The sequence below is a fragment of the Talpa occidentalis genome, unplaced genomic scaffold, assembly GCF_014898055.3.
Source record: "Talpa occidentalis isolate TD23 unplaced genomic scaffold, MPIMG_talOcc4v2.1 talOcc4.11, whole genome shotgun sequence".
Lineage (NCBI taxonomy): Eukaryota > Metazoa > Chordata > Mammalia > Eulipotyphla > Talpidae > Talpa > Talpa occidentalis.
The window spans coordinates 26,425,501-26,446,691 of NW_023601104.1; the positions used below are offsets into that span (position 1 = coordinate 26,425,501).

The 21,191-nt window shown below is 37.3% G+C and overlaps 2 protein-coding genes across 39 annotated transcripts in view; both read right to left on the reverse strand.

Annotated features, from left to right (window-relative positions):
* Positions 1-413, reverse strand: part of ICE2 (interactor of little elongation complex ELL subunit 2) — a 69,790-nt gene extending 69,377 nt beyond the window's left edge. For 4 of the 5 annotated variants that reach the window (XR_008549077.1, XR_008549076.1, XR_008549075.1 and 1 more), the window contains exon 1: positions 283-412. The gene's annotated coding sequence lies outside the window, so the exon portion shown is untranslated. Of the gene's footprint in view, positions 1-282 lie in introns of all 5 variants that reach the window. The other variant, XM_037502614.2, reaches the window with a different exon arrangement.
* Positions 414-4,576: 4,163 nt separating this feature from the next.
* Positions 4,577-21,191, reverse strand: part of RORA (RAR related orphan receptor A) — a 672,136-nt gene continuing 655,521 nt past the window's right edge. For all 34 annotated transcript variants that reach the window (XM_054687750.1, XM_054687796.1, XM_054687795.1 and 31 more), the window contains 5 exons: positions 20,006-20,138; positions 19,201-19,308; positions 17,805-17,915; positions 16,112-16,224; positions 4,577-13,891 (listed from right to left, as the gene is read on the reverse strand). In XM_054687750.1, the coding sequence (XP_054543725.1) occupies positions 13,727-13,891; positions 16,112-16,224; positions 17,805-17,915; positions 19,201-19,308; positions 20,006-20,138 (630 nt within the window). In that variant the 3' untranslated portion in view covers positions 4,577-13,726. The remainder of the gene's footprint in view (positions 13,892-16,111; positions 16,225-17,804; positions 17,916-19,200; positions 19,309-20,005; positions 20,139-21,191) is intronic.

Below are 21,191 nucleotides of genomic sequence, written 5' to 3' on the forward strand. Positions count from 1 at the left end.
TCCCCTCTCACACTTCGACCCAGCGTGGGGCCGGAAAGGGAGCATGGGGGTCAGCAAAACAAACGACTGAGGGAAAAGGAGGACAGGAGACGAGAAAACACGGTTCCAGGAAGGCAGGGAAAGAGGCAAAGCCGGGGGAGGGCCGCGTCATAACCAGGAGCGAAGGGTCCCGGTGGGGCCTCGGCCGCCACGCTCCCCTCCCCCGCCCCTCTCTAGTGCGCCCGCCGGCTGGGCGGCGCCCTCCCCTCCGCGTCTCCGCGGCCAAGCAGCCTTCCTGCCCACCTCGAGGTCAGCAGCGGCTCGGGCCCCGGCGCGAGCCCAGCTCCACACACTCTCCATCCCACTCCTCACTCGCGCGCGCGTCCTTAGGAGGCCTTATTTAAAGGACGTAGTCGCGCACTCGCGGCCCTGCGTGATGACGTGCCAGAGACGCCGTGGGCGGGGCCAGTGCCTCTCTAAAAGGCCCTCCCCAACCTACTCCACCCCCACCACGTACTGTATTGGCCCGCCAGGAACTGGGCGACCCGGCCTGCCGGGCGGAAGGGCCAGGGGGGTGTGTTCTGTGAGTTGTCGGAAAAGGTTCTCGACTTTGCCGTGGGTGATAAATTACACGTTGGATGGGCGACAAATCCATTGTTGGAAAGTTCCTAGTAAACTTAGTTGTGACTTTCCTCATCAGGAAAATGGACATATTTTATTAGCAATTCCTTAGAATGGATTTTGAGATTAAATGTAAGAAGATTAAAATGTAATAAGGGAATAAACTGTGCTCAGCACAGTATCTGGCACATAGGTGCACCTCCACTGAGCCCCATTCCATTTTAGTTTTTGGTTTCCACCACCTGGATCTCACATTCATTGTATACTCATTCACTGAGGAAAGATTTATTAAGAACTTCGTGGTTAGTGCTAGTTCCATCATAATCATCAGCAACTGCTGAAGAATTGTTCAAACACTTAGACTGTTTGGATGCACCAGGACATTTTGTGGAATGAAATACCACCAGGCATGGTCTGTGTTGAGATTCCAGACTATCATCAAACAACACCTTCTGTTGTATTTGAGTTCCAGTGGTTACAAGATAACTCAGAGAATCAGAATTTTTTGTCAGGAGGAAGTTTAGAGGTTGTCTGATCCAGTTCTCTTACTTTCCCGATAACAACTCAGACCCAGATTGTCAAGTGACTTTTCTTGTAGTACACCATCAGTGTTAAAGCTGATGGCAGGTTTCATAATGTCTGCCATTTTAGTATGTTGACTTTATGCAACTTTCTGTTTTATGCTTTGTTGTAAACCAGAAGCAGTTTAGGGAAAATATTTGTTGTTGCTTTATTGTTGAATAGCTGCCCATTTACGGATATGCCCTGTTTTGTTTATCCATTCAACAGTTGATGGACATCGAAAGCTTTCCACTTTTTGCCTCCTATCAATAATATTGCTATGAACATTTGAATACACGATTGTGTGTGAACTTTGTGCTGTCATTTCTCTTGAGTAGACACCTAGGAGTGGACTGTTTGGGCTGTATGATATCATACTGACAACTTTTTTCCAAAGTGCTTATACTATTTTATTCTGTGGGTTTTTAAGCAGAGTTTTTTTCATTTCTGCTAAAGTGAGAAACAAACTCAGAAATTGAATGAGAAATCAGATTGCTTTGAAAAGAATTTATAGTACTTATTTTGTTTGGTCCCAAATTTCAAAAAGAACTTAAAACTCCTAGGACCCAAAGGAGGCTATATTCTAATTGGTACTGGTTGTGTATTTCTTCTTGGACATCAAATCAAGCAGAAACATGTGCATGCACGATCTTTTAAATTCTTTTAACTCAGCTAATGAGCATCCTTTGCATGAGTTGGAGAGAACTTGGTCTTGGAAAGTTTATAGGTTGGTAAGTACTTCACTTGAGGAAATGTTTCATGAATTTATAGTCACTTTTTTTTTTAAGGTCCATTCAAAAGGAGAATCTAAAAATAGCCCTCTAGCAAAGAGTTTTCAATCTAATAATTGATTCAGAAACTATTGGGAGAAATAAGGTTGCCAATAGCAGTTTGTTTAAATTAGTCTTTTCAGCAATGAAGGGTATTTTAAATGGGAAGGAAATGATCATTAATCTTGAAAACTAGCACAATGTTCTGGCCCAGGATATGTTGTGTCAGAACAGAATGGTTAAAGTGTTCAAATTTTTTATTCTAGAAGATAATATTTTTTCATGTATATTCTGTTGTGTTCTGTAAAAATATGGTCCCTAGGCTAAAAAAAAAAAAAAAAAAAAAAGACCCAGAAATGACCGTTCATCTCAATGCCTGTCTTTTATAGGCAGTGTCTATTCCAGAGAGAGAAATATTGATGATAGCAGAGTAATTCCAAGTATGATAATTACATTTGTCTTCAGAAAATAATGTGTATTTATTTTATTGGAGGGGGTAAATAATGGTCCAAGAGTATGAGACTTTTTCAGAAGTTACTATCACAATTTTGGGTGACGCTTATATTAACTTTTCTTCTAAGCATAGAATTAAGATAAAGCAGCTTCTCCTTCACAGAGAAGAGGTCATCCTGGAATTAAAAATAGCATATGAGAAGTCCATCAAGTGGAAAAACAACAAATGGATGGCTGAGACACCACTATATTTTACTGCAGTAATTCTCTCCCAAGGAGGAAAAAAAAAATCCAGATTCAAAGTAAATGCACAGACTAGTTTGTTTTCTCTTTGCAAGTCAGAGATAAATGATATGGGGCGGGGGGGGGGGCAGGCTTTTCCTCCAGTTTACAACTAGTAGGCATAGTGAAAGATTAGTGTGTCTGTTAATCTAGCAAGAAGCATCAGTGTGATTCTTCTGGGATCTAGGAGGGTTCTCTTGATAAATATTTCCTCCTTGCTCCCATCTCCTTGAAATCCCTTAAGCATGAAGATATCATTCTATTCTTCCTGTTGTTGGTGACTTACCCACCATTCATGGCTTCATTTGGATCATGGTTTTGAGCACCACTGGCCCACATCTTCAGTTTCTTGCTCAAAAGGGGAAACCAAGGTGCTGAGCTGTGTCTAGCAAATCAACCCTCCCCAGCATATGAACATAGCTTCGTCTTTTCACAGATCTATGATGAGAAGCAGAAGCATGTTCTGCACTAGCTCACTTGATCCAAACGCACACAAGAAGTTGAAGTCTAGGGCCTCCTGGTGGCTCAGCTTCACAGCCTGCAGCATGCGTTGGATCCCTGGCCCTCTGGGGAGCGGCCCACCTGGTGGAGCAGACCTCTCCTGGCTCTCCCGCTGCTCCCCTCAGCAGCTTATTTCAGTAGATCTGTCTGTTCTGTTCCCCACTCTGTCTCTGGTGAATCCTTTTGCCCCTCACACCTCTGGCCTGTGCCCCAACTCTTGTGTGTGTGTGAATAGATAAATCTTAAAAAAAAAAGTTTAAGTCTAAGAGGCTAGATCCTCCTAATACTCCCACTTAAGTATTCTTCTTAAAGTGGAATAAGCGAACCCAAAATGGAGTGGTCAGTGTAAACCACTATTTCTATAGAAAGGATTTGTACATGGATTTGGTCAAAGTCTGGCAGGTGACAGATTTAGTATTTTGAACTCCATTTTATTTCTAATGACTCAATTTCCCAATATACCAGAAGGTGAATATTTATGGTTATGTCGAACTGGACAATTTCACATGCACAGCCTGATACTTTCTTTTCCCTGAAAATAGAAACAGGATTAGGGGTTATGATAGGCAGCAACTTTTAGCATTCAATTATTTATTTTACTGAGTGCAGGGGATGCCTAGGTTTGACAGTATGTGTGCGGAGCTAAGTGCCAAGTCAGTTGCTTTTATTCTGACTTTAGAATATCTTATGATTTGAAAGCCCTTGAGATTACATTGAAAATAGTTTTACAGCATTAAAATATTGTGATTCTTACCTGATGTTAAATTTATTAGTCCATTCCTAATATAACCTACCCAAGATAAAAGCTTGAAGTGGGGTGTGCAATCATAACCCAGGTAAAGTTGGATTTTTAAAGTCTTTGGCATCATTTCTGATATTCCATTTTAATGATAAAAAAGCAAAGATGAAGAAGTCTAGTGTGCATTCAGGGTTTCTACCTTCTAACTCAGAGCAGATATCACTGATCAGCCATGGCACCCTTTTTGGAGACGAAAAGCAGCCTCAGAATCCTGGTATCAATCAACAGATGTTATCTCACTAATTCAAATTGCTTTCTTTGCCTTCTTTTGATCAGAAGGGTAACTTAACGCTTGTATACGTTTCCGCCCTGCAAAATGAAAATGTTTTTTAAAGTACGATACTATAAGCCAGTGCTTTTCAAACATTTAATTGCAAACCAGTTACTCTAGGATCTTATAAAAATGCATATTCTGATTTAGTAGGTCTGGGTGGTGCCTGGGATTTTACATTTCTGGTAAGGGCAAGGCAGCAGGTAATGTCAGTACTTCTGGTCTGAGAACCACACTGAGCAGCAGGGTCACTACATCGTTCTCTGGAGACAAGAGGTAAGTTAGCAAACTATGTGTTCAATGTACTCAATAACAGAAAAAAGAAAAACAAGGCAAGTGTTCCATTAGAAGCTGAAGTTTTATTATAGGATAATAGTACATAAAGCACATCTAAAATTGATGTGTTCAATGCACTTTTAATAAAGGTAATGTAATATTAAAGGTACAGTTTCTAAGTACAATATAACAACATTCATATTAGAATGAAAATTGGAGTATTTAAAAGACAACATTAAATCTCTCTCTTTTTTTACAGCTTGTATTTACAAAATGAATCAAAATATTTTTTTTTTAAATTCAGGACTCAGTAAAATAACAAACAACTGGAAATAAGCAGACTACTGTAAAGTGAATTGAAAAGAAAACCCAATGTAAGTGAAAAGTTGGATGATCCTCTAATAAAGATCATTAGCAAAGTTTTAGTACAATATTATTTTTAGGATTCCCATAAATGGCTTGCATTTTTAGTGTGGCAGAAAAGGAGTTTTTACATACTGTACACAAAACAGACAGCATATATTTATAGGTACAGTATTACTATTTCCAAACTTGCATGTATATTTACAGAAGGCTGAGTTTGTTACTCACAGAGTTTTGTGAAATTTGTGTGCTTAATCCTAAAGACCTACACACAATTAGAATCAGCATTTCATGTGGTCTTTTTAAATGTGGCTTTAACATTTGGTTGAAAACAAAGTGTTAACCATCAGGCTTGGCATACTCTATAAATTTACCAAAACAACCCAGGGAAAAAAGTTTCAATTGGAGCACACTTGCCATTAAACAATTATTAAATGCTGACATGGCTGGCCATTGTGCAGATGCAAAGAGATAACAATCTCTACCCTCAGGAAGTTTAGGAGATTAAAGGGTGCTTAAAAAAAATGGTTCAGTCCCTTTCTAAGCAACTTAACAAGGAATGATGTGATTTGTGTTAAAAGAGATTTCTCCCTAAACTGTAGCCAATTCACTTTAAAAGTTTAACTATTAGCATAAGCTCTCATTAACCACATGATTGCATTTATAATTAAGGTAATAGCAACTCTTCCATAAAAATGGAAAATGTCTAGAATTGTGGGTAAATGTGCAGTGCATGGAAGCCAATAACCATGGCTTAAAAATTTATCACCTTCAATTACAAAAAGTGCAGTAAACAGAAACATTTGCTCTATATTTATAAATTGCTCAAAAATCTTTGCTAAAGATCTTACAAATTCAGTAATATTACAGAACAATTCTAATCAATATTTAATAAGGTTAACTACATCCTTAGTTAGATATTTGATATACTTTTATTTCTAATGCCAATAAGTCTTGGGATAATAGGTGAAAGAGTTTAACTATTAAAATACTTTTAAAATGAAGGACCTTCACTCAGTTCATGGAACTGGTTGAAGCTGTATTGAAACAGGAATTCTCCTGTCGAATTTGCTTTATGACCACGGTCTGCCATGACAGTTGGCAGCTCATCCGTTTCAGGGCTCAGAAAGGAGGGGAAAGGTTTATTCTGCCATCAAGCCAGCAAGGTTATTTTATAGAAAATACTATTTTCTATAATAGGAGCTAATTATACAACTCTTGTCAGGTGCCAATAGTATCATTCCTTAGTAAGAATAGAAAGATTTACTCCATTAAACTAGAGTGTTTCCTTAGGATCTTGAAGGCCTGGAAATTATTTTTCAGCTTAGGAGATGTGGTATAAAGCCAAATAGCAAACATAAGTAAATGCTAACACATTTTTGTATATTCATATTGATAAACAAATTCACCCTATAGATGTCAAATATCCATACTAAGGAAGTAATTTTATCCTAATTAAATACACTCTAGAATAATTTATATAATGATATTATGTATTTAAAGAGAAAAGCATGTCCCAAATCCAGCACTCTGATACAGCTGCCAGTTGGGTTCAGGTAGATATATATATATATATATATATATATATATGTATATATATACAAATATATAGTTATACTCAGTGAAATTAACAAGACCCAAAGGTGGTATTGTCTAGGAATAAAAGGGATTTTTTTTTTTGTTCACAAAAGTAACTTATCTAGCACCACACATCAGAAAAACACAAAAATAGCACACTCTAGTTCTAAACAGCTATGTCTAAAATAGATTATATAGTAAAACTGGTATTATACAGCATATTGTGGATTTGATAAACAGATAAATATTTGCACTGAGTAGGCTGTTTATAATATAACATTTTCTTATCTATACAGAATGAAAGCCAAAAAGTTAACTGTATAGAGATGTGCAGAACAACATTTAATATTATGACTCAAAAGCAGGGACGAAGGTAAATTTGAAAGAAGAGTAAGAGAGAAAATGTTTACAGGCCATTACAAGTTCTTAAGTTAATAGTAAATAAGGAATTGATTGCTCAAGTTGAAGAAAGCAGTAAACAAGAGATTGCATTTACATGCAGATGTCTAAAATTTGTATTTTTTTAAGTCTATGCGCAAAAGTCATTTGTTTTATTGCTTGACATTCAGTTATGGCTAGATTATTTAACCTATTTTTTTTGTACTTTGGAAACAAGAATATTGTTAAAGGTGCCATAAAAATGGACAACATTGAAAACGGTTTGCAAATAAACCACCTAACACTGCAGTTCTTTATACATATTAAAAGCCTTGTCTGGGGTTTGTCATATGTTAAATATATTTAAACTGGGAAAATATGTTGTAGCTTGAAGCCTCCCATTGGCCCAAACATCCAATACAAAAACACATCTCCACAAAAGGGAGCAGGCAGACAATACAGGTACATTTAAAGAAGCAGCCAGCTAATGTCCTAATGTTTAAAAATTTACCACTGTTTTATATGAGATTTCAAACCACTGTGGATAAAATGAGAATTTTGGATTCATGAAGATGTGTACAGTACATACAGATTTTTTGTGTGTGAAATCATATTCACTATATTGCTCAAGAAGTATCTGCATTTACATATGCAATCTGTTCAATGATAACCAAGTTCCTAGAAATAATATTCATCCACATTAAAATAATGAGAAAGGAATCACACACCGGAGGGTTCAGTTGCTCTTAGACAACAACATAATGACATGTACAGCATGTCCAAGCTAACAGTGAGCTACCATTCATTACTTCTTAGAAGGAAAAAAGAAAAAGTATGATAGTGCTATTGTGGCAAACACACTAAATGTAAACAGCAAACACGGCTTATCTAGGCATCTATTTAAAATATTTACATTCACTTTTTTAATAAGACTCCACTTTATTTTGCATCACTGAAAAGACATTTCTATTGGGTTGAACATTCATTTACATATAAATGAATGAATGAATGTATTTATTGCTCTAAGTTCTGAAGGTCTGGTTAACAGAGATCCCCCCACCTATAATGTTTTCTTGCCATGAAACCAGGCTTCTGGATTATTTCTGAAATTGTTCTGAGAGGCTGACAAAATTGTTCTTACACAAACAAGCAAACAGACTCAGACACTGATTATCAGCCTTCTCATATCTTAAAATAAACAAAAATCTGATGGACTCTCTTTAATAGTAATAGTGTTTAGGTAGAGACCGAAAACTTGCATCACAGACTGTAAGTAACAGATGGAGATTTACTGTTGCAATTGCATTTCTAGATATATAATCTGATCTATAAGGTATTTATAAGGTTCTATGTCATGTCTTTATAAGAAAGAAGTGGCATCACATATAATATGTAAAAATGTCAATAACTTCTTTGTTGTGAGTGGACAGAGAGGAGGGGGAGGAGGAAGAGGAGAAGGAAAGAGAGCTATTTCTGCCATTTTCCATAGTCCTTATTATTAAAAACAACAAGTTACAGGTTTCTTTTTCATCTAATAGAAACTGAAAGTTTTCCCAAATTACGGATTTCTACAGCAATAAGAAAATAAATAAAATTTCTTCTGAATGTGTGTTCCAGGTGTGGAAAAATGAAAGCCAACAATTACTGTGAGATTCACTGACTTTACAGAAAATAATGCATGGAAACAGGGAACTATTTAAAAATTGTAAATTTCAAAAATATAAATAACCCTAAAAGCTGACTCACATTGCTGCTACACAAGTGGGTTTTGTCAATCTTAAGACAATAGCTCTTGCATTAATCCAACAGACATCAACTACAACTGTGGAAGTAGAAAAAAATATTCCACTAAGGGATTTTTTGGTTTGCTTCCAGAGGATAACACAGTGAAAATGAGTTTTTTGTTGGCATTAAAAAACCATTTTTCATTTGACCTCTCTCCCTGCACGGAGGGGCAGGGCTCTTGTCTCACCATTTTTTAAAAAACTTTTATCCATAATATGTAGACTACATATTATGGCATAGTTTTTAAATATAATGGCATGAATATGTTTATCGTGAATAATTTAATTAGAGAAGTGGTAAAGGGAGTATGTAAGCCTGCACTTTGAATGATGCTCTTTATTGTATTGCCTATTCATTTATCTTTTGAACATACTGGCATAACTGCACTGTTTTGAAAGCGAGTCCACACCTGTAAGCCTACAAGACTGAAGAACACTGCAGTTTTGAACTTAAGAAAATGAGATGATAGCGAAGAGTTTACGCACACACACAGATCTACACAGTTCACTTGTGCCTAGGAGGGATAGTATTATTATCATTATTATTAATAAAAAACACAATTTTTCCCAGTAGTACTGGCCACCCTGTTTTGAGAGTTTTAGAAGATCCCTGAGCGCATTGTTTCTGACTCAACCCCAACTTCAAAATGATAGGGCTTCTATTGTTGATATCAAGATGGATTGTCATTCACAGTAAGTCAATCATAAGGTGCTTATTTACCCTTTTTTTTCACCAATCAGCACAAAGAACTGTCAGAAAATAATTTTTTATTATTATTGTCTTAAAATAATAGCACTGAAAGGACACATGATTTAAACAATCAATGTTTGAAACAGTGGCTTTAGGATTATTATCTGGCTGCCCCTCAACAATAACAAGTGATTCAATCGACATTCCTTAGCCAAAAACAAAAGGCAAAAAAAAAAAACCAAACAAACAAAACAAAAACCTGTACAAATATGTATTTTTCCCTGAGGGATCAAGGTACACCCGCAAGTGCTCTATGTACATATTGCACTAGAGAGGAATGAAGAACATGTGCAAAAAAGCAACAATGAGAGAAGCTTACATCCTACTTAAACCTTTTCAATAAAGATTCTACTAGGTTGTTTTGCATTTTGGAATGTCGGAACACAAACAGCTATACCCTAGTCTAAAACTAAAAACATATATTTCTACTATGGCACAATCAATGAAATAAAAAGTTTTCCAAAGACAGATAGACAAATTCCATCAAGAAAATAATACAAAGTTTGTTTGTTTGTATTTTTTTTTTTAGAAAATTACATTACTTTCTTTCTTTGTTTCACATTACAAAATCTTTTTTTTTTTTCTTTACACAAATCACATTTTATTGCAGGAATATTTCAAGTGCCATCAAATATTTATAGAAGGGTTAAAAAAATAGAAGTCTCTCTAAAGTGGTCCAGACAAGGCTTTGTATAGAATAAATCTTTTTTTTTTCCATCTTCTAGTTTTGATTTAAGTATTTTGAATACATTTTCTTTTCCATTGACACTTAGTAGCCTAGAAGCGGTTCAACACACGCACGTCACACACACAAATCCTTCCCTCTCTCTCTCTCTCTCTCTCTCTCTCACACACACACACACACACACACACACACAAACACTCACACACTATCTTTCTCACACACCAGCACGCTCCCTCTTTACCTGACCCTCAGCCCACCCCCATATGCTCACAGAGATCTGGGCATTCCCACTATAAAGAACAACCAAACTTAGAAGCAGTGTCTTAATTCATGTTTTCCTTAAGTTAGGAAGGGTGATTTAGGGTGCTGAAGACTTTAAAAAAAAAATCCATCGCTTTAACTCAAATTATGATGCTGAACAGTTAAAAAAAAATCCATAGCTTTAACACAATTTGCAAACTGTCCCAAAAACCCACTTCCATCTGCACTTTTGTTTTCATTGTGACCAAGGCCAGTTTCTTCACAAGATAATGCAACCATTTGGACACCATTTGTAACTGAAAGCATTCCTTTGTACAAAAGCCTTATTTACCCTATGTAAAAAAATTGTATAAAAGGCATTACAGCAGCCAGGATTACCATGATGTGATTCCAATCTTTAAAAGACTATTGGTCATTTAAGTTTAGGAAACATTAAAGAACTATTGAGAATAATTGTTCTGGCACACAGGTGTTTCTATAATAAGGAAGAAAATAAAAATGCAAGGTTTTTCACGTCATTTTCTAGAATCCATATTGTTTTCGACTGGATTTATTGTTTAACTTCAGATCCCGACTTCAATCCCAATGATGGCTATCCCATCATTTCACAGAGCACGCCACTACTATTCTTTTCCTACACTGTCGATGTACTTTGCTCTTAAAGTCCAACCCTGCTTTTCTTTCAAAAAGACCTCGTAGCAGCATCAGTCAATGTATCTTGGTTTACTCTAAAAGCATTGTCACCACATTGTGACTATAACTGAGATTAGAGCATTTTTTGTTTGTTTGTTTCTTTTTGCATATGGTATATCCAAAATCCTTTCTGGTAAAAGGAATTTCTTTTAAGTTCAACATTGTATTCTCTCTCACCCTTAGAGAAGTGCAATTAGCTCTTATTTCACAAATGGACACTGGAATTAGGTTTAGTTGCTCTTTAATGCTCTAGCACCTGAGGCTGGTCATATTCAGAAAGCTTTGGTTAAAAACAAGTTAATATACTTTAATAAAACCATCCCAAATTTAGTGAATCAGAATGACAAAAAATTCCCCAAAAACCACAAAAGAAAACCAAAATAAAAACACACCATTTCCCCTAAAGGAGAAACAATAGGGGGAAAATGGACGAATAAATAACTGAACTAAGCTTTGTACTCTTTCCAGAGTATAAATACTATTGATCTTAAAGGAACTATGCTTATTTAAATTAAAATTTTGATTTAACCCTTCTTGCCCAAATATAAATACTATATGCTGATAGTTAACCTCTCTATATAATAAACACATAAAGTTTTATATTCTTGTAAGAAATTTAAGTAAATATTACTCTCGTCTTCTATTTATGGTTAAACCTTTACTATATATTTGAGAAAAAAAATTGCTTAGATGTTATTTAGGCTTCATACACACTTCTGTGTGAATCATTCCTTCCCCTATTCCAAGTCCCTCAGGAAACGAGTCAGAAGGTCAGTGGAGTTAAAAACAGTGAAGGGCTTCAGGCTGCCCTCACGTGATCACGTGATTGGGCAAGACATCAAGGAGCTGTGATTTCTGGGGAAGATTCAGGAGGAACCCCATGGGAGAGGAGACACTTTCTCCTCTGCAAAGGGCTGCTTGGGAACTCTCACTTTCACCCTGTGTTAAGATGTTCCCTTTTCTGGATAAATGTGATTTTATTTCTATTTATTTATAGTCAGACCAGAAGTTTGACTCCCATTCCGTGTGTGACTAGAACTGTCACCTAAATGCCCACATCCCCAAAGGTCACTTATTTTTAAAATACGCACATTTGTACCTCAGACTCTTCCTTCTCCATTTCCCCATTGCGAATTATTTAAACAAAACAAAACAAAACACAAAATTAAACAAAAACAACTGTATCTCTCACCTGAATACAAAAGCCAAATATTCTTCTAAATATTAATAAAATAAATTACAGTCCACAGTTTTCTAGTGAAGATAAATACAAGAGTAAATGTTTGCAACTAGCATCAGCTTCACTTTAGAGACTTAAAATATTTAATATTTAAATAAGAAAAAATGGTTCAACGTCATATGCCTTCCTCACCCTCCTATCCATTGCCTATGGATTATGGAGAGCAATTATAGGATGAAGAGACAGCTGGCACAAAACTAGTTAACTCTGACATAAACTCTTAGGGTTCCTAGATTATACCAAGAATATAAACATTCAACACAGTAAATGTTACATGTCCTCACACAGGGAGTGTGCGTTTGCTCCAGAAATAATCTTTGGGTCCTTCTTAAAATAAGAGCTAGATTCCAATAAGTATCCTGGTTGCAGATTTGTTCTGAAAGCGTAAGAATTTCCAAGTTGAGACTGAGTCCATAAAACTATTGAATTGTGTCAAAAGAGCCTCCTGGCCCTGCCCCCAAGAGGTGGCATTTTGAAAAACTTAAAAAGCAAAATGTGCATCATGGTTTAAGTCCACAGCACCAATCGACCATTCAACTTTGTATGAAGCATAAACACATCTATCCTTAAATGTACCCAAAAGCAAAGTATAATTCAGGGAGAGTTCTGTGTCTAATTCCCAATTCACATGTAAAAAAGAAAAAATCCAACATTGTGATTTCTAGATATGACCAGCCAGACTTTTAAAAGTAATTTTGTAAACAGCAGCATAAATACCTCCCGACGTACCTTCCAAGCCTTCTCAGTTAAACTTGTGTTTCTGGTGCACATGCGACACGACAGTGAACACGCTAGCATTTAATTTAAAGAAAAAGGTGCAAAATGAAAGTGCCTTATCAATTCAACAGGAAAAGCTACACCAGTAACTACATTTTATATTAATTAAAACAATATATAAACAATATCTCTTTTAGCTATATATAGTCTTCATGCCCATTTACCCTGTAATATATTATAATGCTATTGTTGCTAGTGCTATGGACCCTTTTCATGCCATCCTGCTGACTGGCAATAATCGGTGAAAAAATAAAAACTTCCTTCATGAAACAAAGAGCAAGTTGTGCAAAGTAATGCTGCAATCTCCGCTATGCACACCGATCACCGATTATTGCTGGGCTCTGTTGTTACCGACAGGTTGGTGACTCTGTAGAAAGTCTGTGGGCAGTGAGCTACAAGAAAAGGAAATTCTCTTTAGTACCCTCCTTCTGCTGTAAACAGAGGTCAACGATCAAGAAGTTGAGACAGAAAAAGGGTCCATATCTGTAGGCATAATGGAAATCATATGCATGAGAAAAACAAGTTCAACTTTTATTTGTTTTCATTGTTTCCCCTCCTTTGCCTGACCCCATCACCAAAAGATGTGCAGTGTGTTGGCGCTCCAGGTCTGTGCAGGGCCATATAAAGTGTCTCAGTTAATTTTTTTTGTTGTTGTTTTTCATGTTTGTACTTCAGACATTCTAGAAGTGCTTAGGTGATACATTTACCCATCAATTTGCATTGCTGGCTCAAATTCTGAAGTGAACAACTCCTTGTATAATGGAGGAAAATGAAGTCGCACAATGTCTGGGTATATTGCTTTAAATGCCATTAGCTTTTCTGTATGTCGTCCACATAAGGCTCTTAATGTAGACACCTTGCATATTAACTGTAAGTGGAAGAAAGGACACAAAGTCAGGAGAGAACAGACACAAGAATCAAAAGTCAGGGCATCAGGATGATCTTTATGGCTTTGTTTATAAAGGTGAATGAAACACACTTGAAGCAACTTAAATGTCCAGTGATAAAGGGCGGGTACAAGTAAATGATGGTACAGTTACACCAGAGAATACCACGTACAGATTAGATATGATTTTGAAGACAAATAACTTAATGACCCAAAATGATGTTTGTAAGTGAAATGTTTACAAGCAAAAGTGACAGAGTCAAAACAGGAACCCAAATCACTCCTCCTCTCATCCAATATGCTTCCTGCTCTACCCTGCCAAGCCCTGCCTTCTGCGTGCTGGGCAAAGGAAGAGCTGTGGCGACAAAGACAGCGAGGGGCACAGTCACCAGCAGGTAACATCCTGCAATCAGAGACGATGGCATCCCTCACATATTTTATGCAGAGCAACTACTAGCCAACTTCAGTGACAAGTTTCTCCTCAAGAAAGAGCTTTGCCTAAAACAAAGCAAAAGAATCTTGACTTAAAAAAAAAAAAGACTAGTTAGAGACCCGGATAGAGTCGCAGCACTGACTAGTTGAGGATGAATTTGAGAACTTTGATAACACATTTGATGCATTTGGTACAACTGAGGTTAACATACTGGCAAAAATGCTTTTTAAACTTTAAAACACTATACAAGTGCAAAACACTTAGTTCAATCCTTGACACGGGTATAAGTCCTTATTGATAAGCCTGTCCTCATAAGCTGAAAGTCAAAAATGCATCTAGTACTTGTCCTCCAACAGAGCTTAGGCTTAGCCTACCATAAACATGCTCGGGACACTTATATTAGCCTAAAGTTGAACAGAGTCATCTAATGCAGCCTACATTCTCCACTAAGGATTCAAGATCTCAGGCACAGACTGGAGTTTTGTGGACACAGTGGGATGCGAAAACACAAAACATAATAGGCAAAAATACATGGCAACAGCACATTGAATGTCATCTCCCCTTACGGCCACAAGGTTAACTGGGAGTTGGCTCACTGCCCTGCCCAGCACCATGTGGGTGTAAGACCACATATCACTAACCAGGCAAAAGGTCAAAATTCAAAGGAGGGGGAAGTACAGTTTCTACTTAATGCAAAGCACTTTTTTCAACCGTCACAAAATCAAAAAAAAAAAAATCCTAAGTTGAACTATTATAAGTGGGACCATCTGAAATCCTCTCTAAGTAATGATGTCATCAGATCATAAGCTTTGTCTGAGTGTTAGGTTCTCTCTATAATAAAAGAACCTGACAGTTCCCTGGCATATGGGTAAGAAAAATGAAGAAAGTAAAGCACCTGAGAGCTCTTCCTTCTATTTCCCATTCCTGCCTCAAGTTCTCTTTTAACAGGTGCAAAATCAAAAGCCAAATAGCAAACAGCCTCAAATTTCTTCTTTATGACCTAGTTTAGCTATTGGGAGAAAAAACAAACAAACAGGAACTCCCCCACCCCCCGCAACAAACCTTTCAAATTATCTTCTTGAATAATGACATATAAAATACTCTCCGAAAGAATATGGTTGATATTTATAAGAGCAAATAATTAGTATTAGCACTAGCACTGAAGGATATTAACATATTTTAAGTTGACATCCTAATTGTACTTTTATTGTGAAAGATAATAATTAGCAAAAATGAAACCTTATGCTTTGAGTACAGGGTAATAAAACGGGAAATCGATGAAGAAAATGCAAAAGTCATTTGCTGTTGATTATTAATGAATTTAATGGAAATAGAACTATTATTAGAACGTACAGTTATCCTGATTGTTTTAGTACTGCATAACATTTTCCTCTTAAATTCAAAGATTTTTTTTCTCATATTTTTCCCTCCCTCCCAGAGGCAAGTTTTTGTCTTCTTTTTTTGTCCTCTTCTAATTTATATCAACACCGAACACAGAACATTACCTCTGTTTTATGCTCAATTTTGATGGAATAGAGTATTTTCAGAGTGTATTAATGCTTAAAAATATGTGGTGCCCTATTATTGCAGGGTACTTTATAACCAGATAAACAGAATTCAACTTGATTTTTGGCCAAGTGGAATTTTTTAAAATAGAGGTATTTTTTCTTTTCAGTAGCCTATTGCTTATTACTTTGGGGTGCTGGTAAATGACTTGTAAGAGTAACTGGCAACTGGGACAGTTCAAGATGAAAACCGTTGGCTCTCACCTTTGTTAGTATTCCATCTTCGCGGTGATTCTTCTGTAGGACATGTTGAAGAGCTAGCTGAATTTTCTGTTGCAGTTTTTCAATCTTTACCTTCTCCTGCAGCCACGAGCGATCTAAATATGAAACATGATACTCCTTAGCATTCTTCCCACATGGTTTCAGAACACCCCCATTCCTCCTGACTTTTAGACACAGATCATTATACATAATGCATATTTAGAGACTAAAAGGCTAGCATTCCTCCTTCAAAATTTGCTCCTTAAGGAGTAGAAAACTGATCTAGGATGGTTATACAACAGCGTTAAACCTTTTTATTTGTACTGATACTTAAAGGAAGGGAGGATTATTCCCATTCCAGAATGATACCCATTAAATCTAAGGCCACACTAGTATGCATGCAAATAAAACCACCATGGCCCTTCCAGTTTTTAGACAATTAAATTTCTGGAAGAAAGGCTTGTTCCATTTCTGCCAGTCTTTCTAGCAAATTGAAAAATAATCTTATAATCCAAGGTAAGTGGAACTGTCAATAGAATTAAAAAAAATAAGGGTTGGTAATTTAGGATAAAGTTTTTTGTGTAACAATTCCAAATGGAAGACAGTAAATTTACAAAGCTAATGATCCCCTAAAGGCAGTATTGGTTGAAAACATGGATCAAATTCAAATAAACTTGAGAATGACATCCAAGTGGATTTTAAGAAAAAGTAGGATGTTTTATTTTATTATTATTATTAATTTTTTTATAGAGGCATGTTTTATTTATTTATTTGTTTGTTTGTTTGTTTGTTTGTTTATACATACACTGGGTACAGTCCGAAGCGCGGGAGGGTGAGAGAATTCACCAGAGCCAGAGCAGGGAGCAGAGCAGGCAGAAGGACCAAAGTACACTGCTGAGGGGAGCAGCGGGCGGCAGGAGAGGTCTGCGCGCCATGTGGGACCCTCCTCCGGTGGCCGGGGAGCAGCTGGGGATCGAACTGGCGCCGCAGAGGCTGCGGGCAGCTTCGCAACCCAGTGCTCAACCGCTGCGCCACCGGGGAGGCCCTTATTATTATTTTTAAACATTAATTTATTTATGCATACAAGAACTGGGGGTGCAGACCAGAGGTGCAGGGGTGAGAGGATTCACCAAAGACAGAGTAGGGAATGGAACAGGCAGATCTACTGAAATACACTGCTGAGGGGAGCAGCGGGCAAGACAGGAGAAGGTCTGCTGTGCCATGTGGGTCACCTCCCTGGCTGGGGATCCAACTAATGCTGCGGTAGCTGCAGATTGCTTCAGAGTGCTGACGCTTAACCCCTTGCGCCACCAGGGAGGCCCCCAAGTAGTATATTTTAAAAACCACGTTATCTTGGTGACTGGAGTTAAGAACGGCAACCCTACTCTACTATAACTTTTCTCTTGGAATCAGGAGGCTAACTCCGCACTGAGTTATATTCACTCTCCATTCTTAAGATTTTATTATAACAACAACATGAGGTGTTCCAGAAGGGGTATGTATGGGGGTTGTCATTTGAAAAATTTAAATTTAACAAGGGTGACAGCTTCTCTTGGTAACATCCGGAATATTCTATACCCATTAAAAGTTATGAACCTCTTAAAAATCTTCACCTGGACACTATGAAAACTAAATGGTTTTCATTAAATGATTTTTTTCATTAAATTAAATGGTTTTTTGGGGGGGGTTCGCCTACCTGCTGACATCAGTACAAATGCAGAAAATAATGCAATTTCATCTTCAGTCAGGTGCATAGAACATAAACTTTTTCCAAATTCAAAGACAAAGCTAATGAAGTCTTCACAACCTGCCAAAATGAAAATAAAGACAGTTTAGGATTTTGGTTATTATCCTAGGTGATATATATGGAAGAAGGTGAATCTAGTAATTGAAGATCAGACAGGATAGTAATTAACATTCTAATGTAAAAGCTTGAAATTTTAAAGGAAAATCTGGTTAGTCAATACCACCATCAACCCCTACCATCATCAGTCAAAATAATCAGAGAACTTGCGTTGTGTAGTGAGTAACTTAAATACTACTCTAAGAGATTTCTAACTATTTCATAATAGCTCTATTAAGGAGGTATTATCATCAACAACATCATCATATCACCCCTCTGAGTTCACAAAGTTCCTGTCTCAACACACCCCCAGAACAGAAAAGTCATATACATAGGTAACACAGATAGAAAATACCAGCTGAGTTTCAAAGCCAGGCTACCTGACTTAGAGCCCCACTATTAACCAATAAAATCTAACAGCTGCAACCTAACTGAAGTGTTAAATTCACTCATTTTTGGTTTGTGCTCTATTTGACCTCAAACACCTTTAAAAATGCTAACAAATGCTACATTTGGGTGTATTAGTTACAAAACTGCACACAAGGAATGTGAGTCCTATAAAAATAACAATCTGTTCCCCAAATGACTATTTGTTTGATGTCTATTCTTTCAGACTTGCATGTTATAATGTATATTTAAATGGCAATGGGTTATATTAAACTGACATACATGTCTTCTGTCATTTAACTGTTTGAAAAATCACTTACATATCTTGAATACCATCCCATTCTTCTTAAAGACTATATCCCTTTTTTTTAAATTATAGAAATCCAAAGTAATTTATTTTTAAAGTTTATGGCAGAGTTTTGCTTAGTTATAATTTATTTCTTTGACATCTGCAATTAATTCTCATTAACGGCAGTCATTCCAGGAGTACGGCTCGGCAGACTTATAGCTCTTTGCTTGATTTCATGTATCAAATCATATTCTTTACTTTATATGAATAATATGTCCCCTGCAAATCTGGTTCTTAAAATCTGGAAGGCAATGGGAAGGATTTATAATATAAATCTCTTTGATTACCAACTAGATAACCAACTTGTTAACCTTGATGTGTAATACAGACAAAAGGCATTTGAGCTATTTGAATTTTCTATAGTGACTAACTATAAAACAAAAGTTATAAAAGCCTTTAGTTTTTTGTTTCCAAATAACCACTGTGTCCACTTTGTTCAATGAGAGCTTTCGCCCAACTCCCATCTTTTCCTCTAGCCCGGTTTAAAGACAAAGCTCCCAGCATGCCTCTTACCTAAGGATTTGAAGACATCGGGGCTCGCATATTTCCCATCAAAGTACACGGTGTTGCTCTGGGAGTCAAAGGCACGGCACATTCTGATAAATACCACCTCTAGAGAACCTACGCAGAGGCAGAAACGGTTTGGATTATTCCATCTTAGAGAGTTTATTTGGAAGGCGCTAATGCAGAGACCCCTTTCTGCATCAGCTCAGTGGGTGTTCTTTGCAGTTTAGTTCCTCGGCTGTCAATCATATCAGCTTTCCATCCCAAAGGGCAAAGTTCACCAGTACAATTAAAACTGTGCTGAAGTTAAGGACTGCTTTATTGAAGAAGGGACTGATCTACAAATCGCTTCTCCTAGCATGCTTTTGACTCATAATATACTGTCTCAGAGTTGCTAGGAAAACACTTATTCTTCTTTGTTAAAACAAACAAAAGAAACAGGGATCACTCTCTGGGTTCTACCAACAACCTTTAACCTAACAACTTAATGTAACCTTCCAAAGGTTACAACAAAATGTAACCTTCCTTCAGAGGACCTGGAGAGTAGAAATAAAACACAGATGACGGTGAAATTGGGGATAACAGGTGACCTTCAAATTAATCTTTTCACCCAGAGGAGAAGCAAAATGGAGGTAATGATTCCTGCAAACAGTTCAAAAACCTTTAAAAAGACCTTGGTTTTTGCTAAGGAAAACTAGAGCTATTATCATTGGAGAAGAACTGTTCCCGACACCTTCCTTACCAAGCAGTTCTTTAACAAGCAGGTGAAAGCAGGTTAGGAAGAAATTTCAAAATTCACTTGCAAAGCACATACCTGCTTTGAGAAGCACAATTTGATCGTTTTGACACAGTTCCATAAATCCATCAATGCGTTTGGCAAACTCCACCACGTACTGTATAGCTTCTGTAATTTTGATGGCACACAATTGCCACATCACCTCCCGCTGCTGTTAGAGGGGAAACACATTAACACACGCGGTTACTCATATTCTCAGCACCACTAGCTAACCTGTTCCCATTTTGCAAAATCCCTGCTCGGAAATGGATTCAGAAAGGCTAGAAGATTAAAAAAAATAAACAGCTGGCCAGTTATTTGAGTTATAATGATTGCTTCCTGTTCCTATCTCCTGTCCTCTCTTACCTTTACGGTGGTGAAGGGGCAAGGGGAAGGTGTGATGAGCATATATGCAGCACAAGATGAAAACAAGAGTGGGAAAGCCTTGCACGACACAGAGAAGAGCAAAGTAGATTCTTCTTTCAGGCAATTATTTTGCCCTGGGGAATTTAGCACCAATTATAGGGAGAAGGGAAGTCAAATACATTTATTGCATACCTGCTGTGAGCTAGGTGTTTTATGACATCTTGTGTCTTATTTCATTTTCACAAGAACATTTTTTCCATTTTCCATAAATGGACACAGAGGCCTCAAAGAGGCCTCGAAGCTAGTGAGCACTGGAGCTGGGATTCAAATCCAAGCATTTCTGACTTTGAATCTCATGCCACATGCCTTGCTGCTTCTTACTGCTTTCTTTCTTTTTTCTTTTTTTTAAAGATTTATTTTATTTATGCATACAAGGGCTGGGTATAGGCCAGAGGTGTGGGGGAAAGAGGATTCACTAGAGACAGAGTGGGGAGCAGAACAGGCAGATCTACTGAAATACACTGCTGAGGGGAGCAGCAGTCGAGACAGGAGAAGTCTGCTGTGCCACGTGGGTTAGCTCCCTGCGTGGGGATTGAACTCATGCTGCAGTGGCTGCCAATAGCTTCGTAGTGCTGAGACTTAACCCCTTGTGCCACCAGGGAGGCCCTCTTACTGCTTTCCTGCTTCTTTTGTAACTTGGGCTGCTAGCATTATCTGCTACCTCAAAAGTGGATAGATGTGTTGCCCTTACCAACCTGTTCTGTTTAATTCCTTTTATAGAGCCACTCTCCAATTTACTTACAGGGTAATCTAGATCTGTTGTGCTGCTCATTTGTTCCCCCAGTCTTGTTTAAGACTG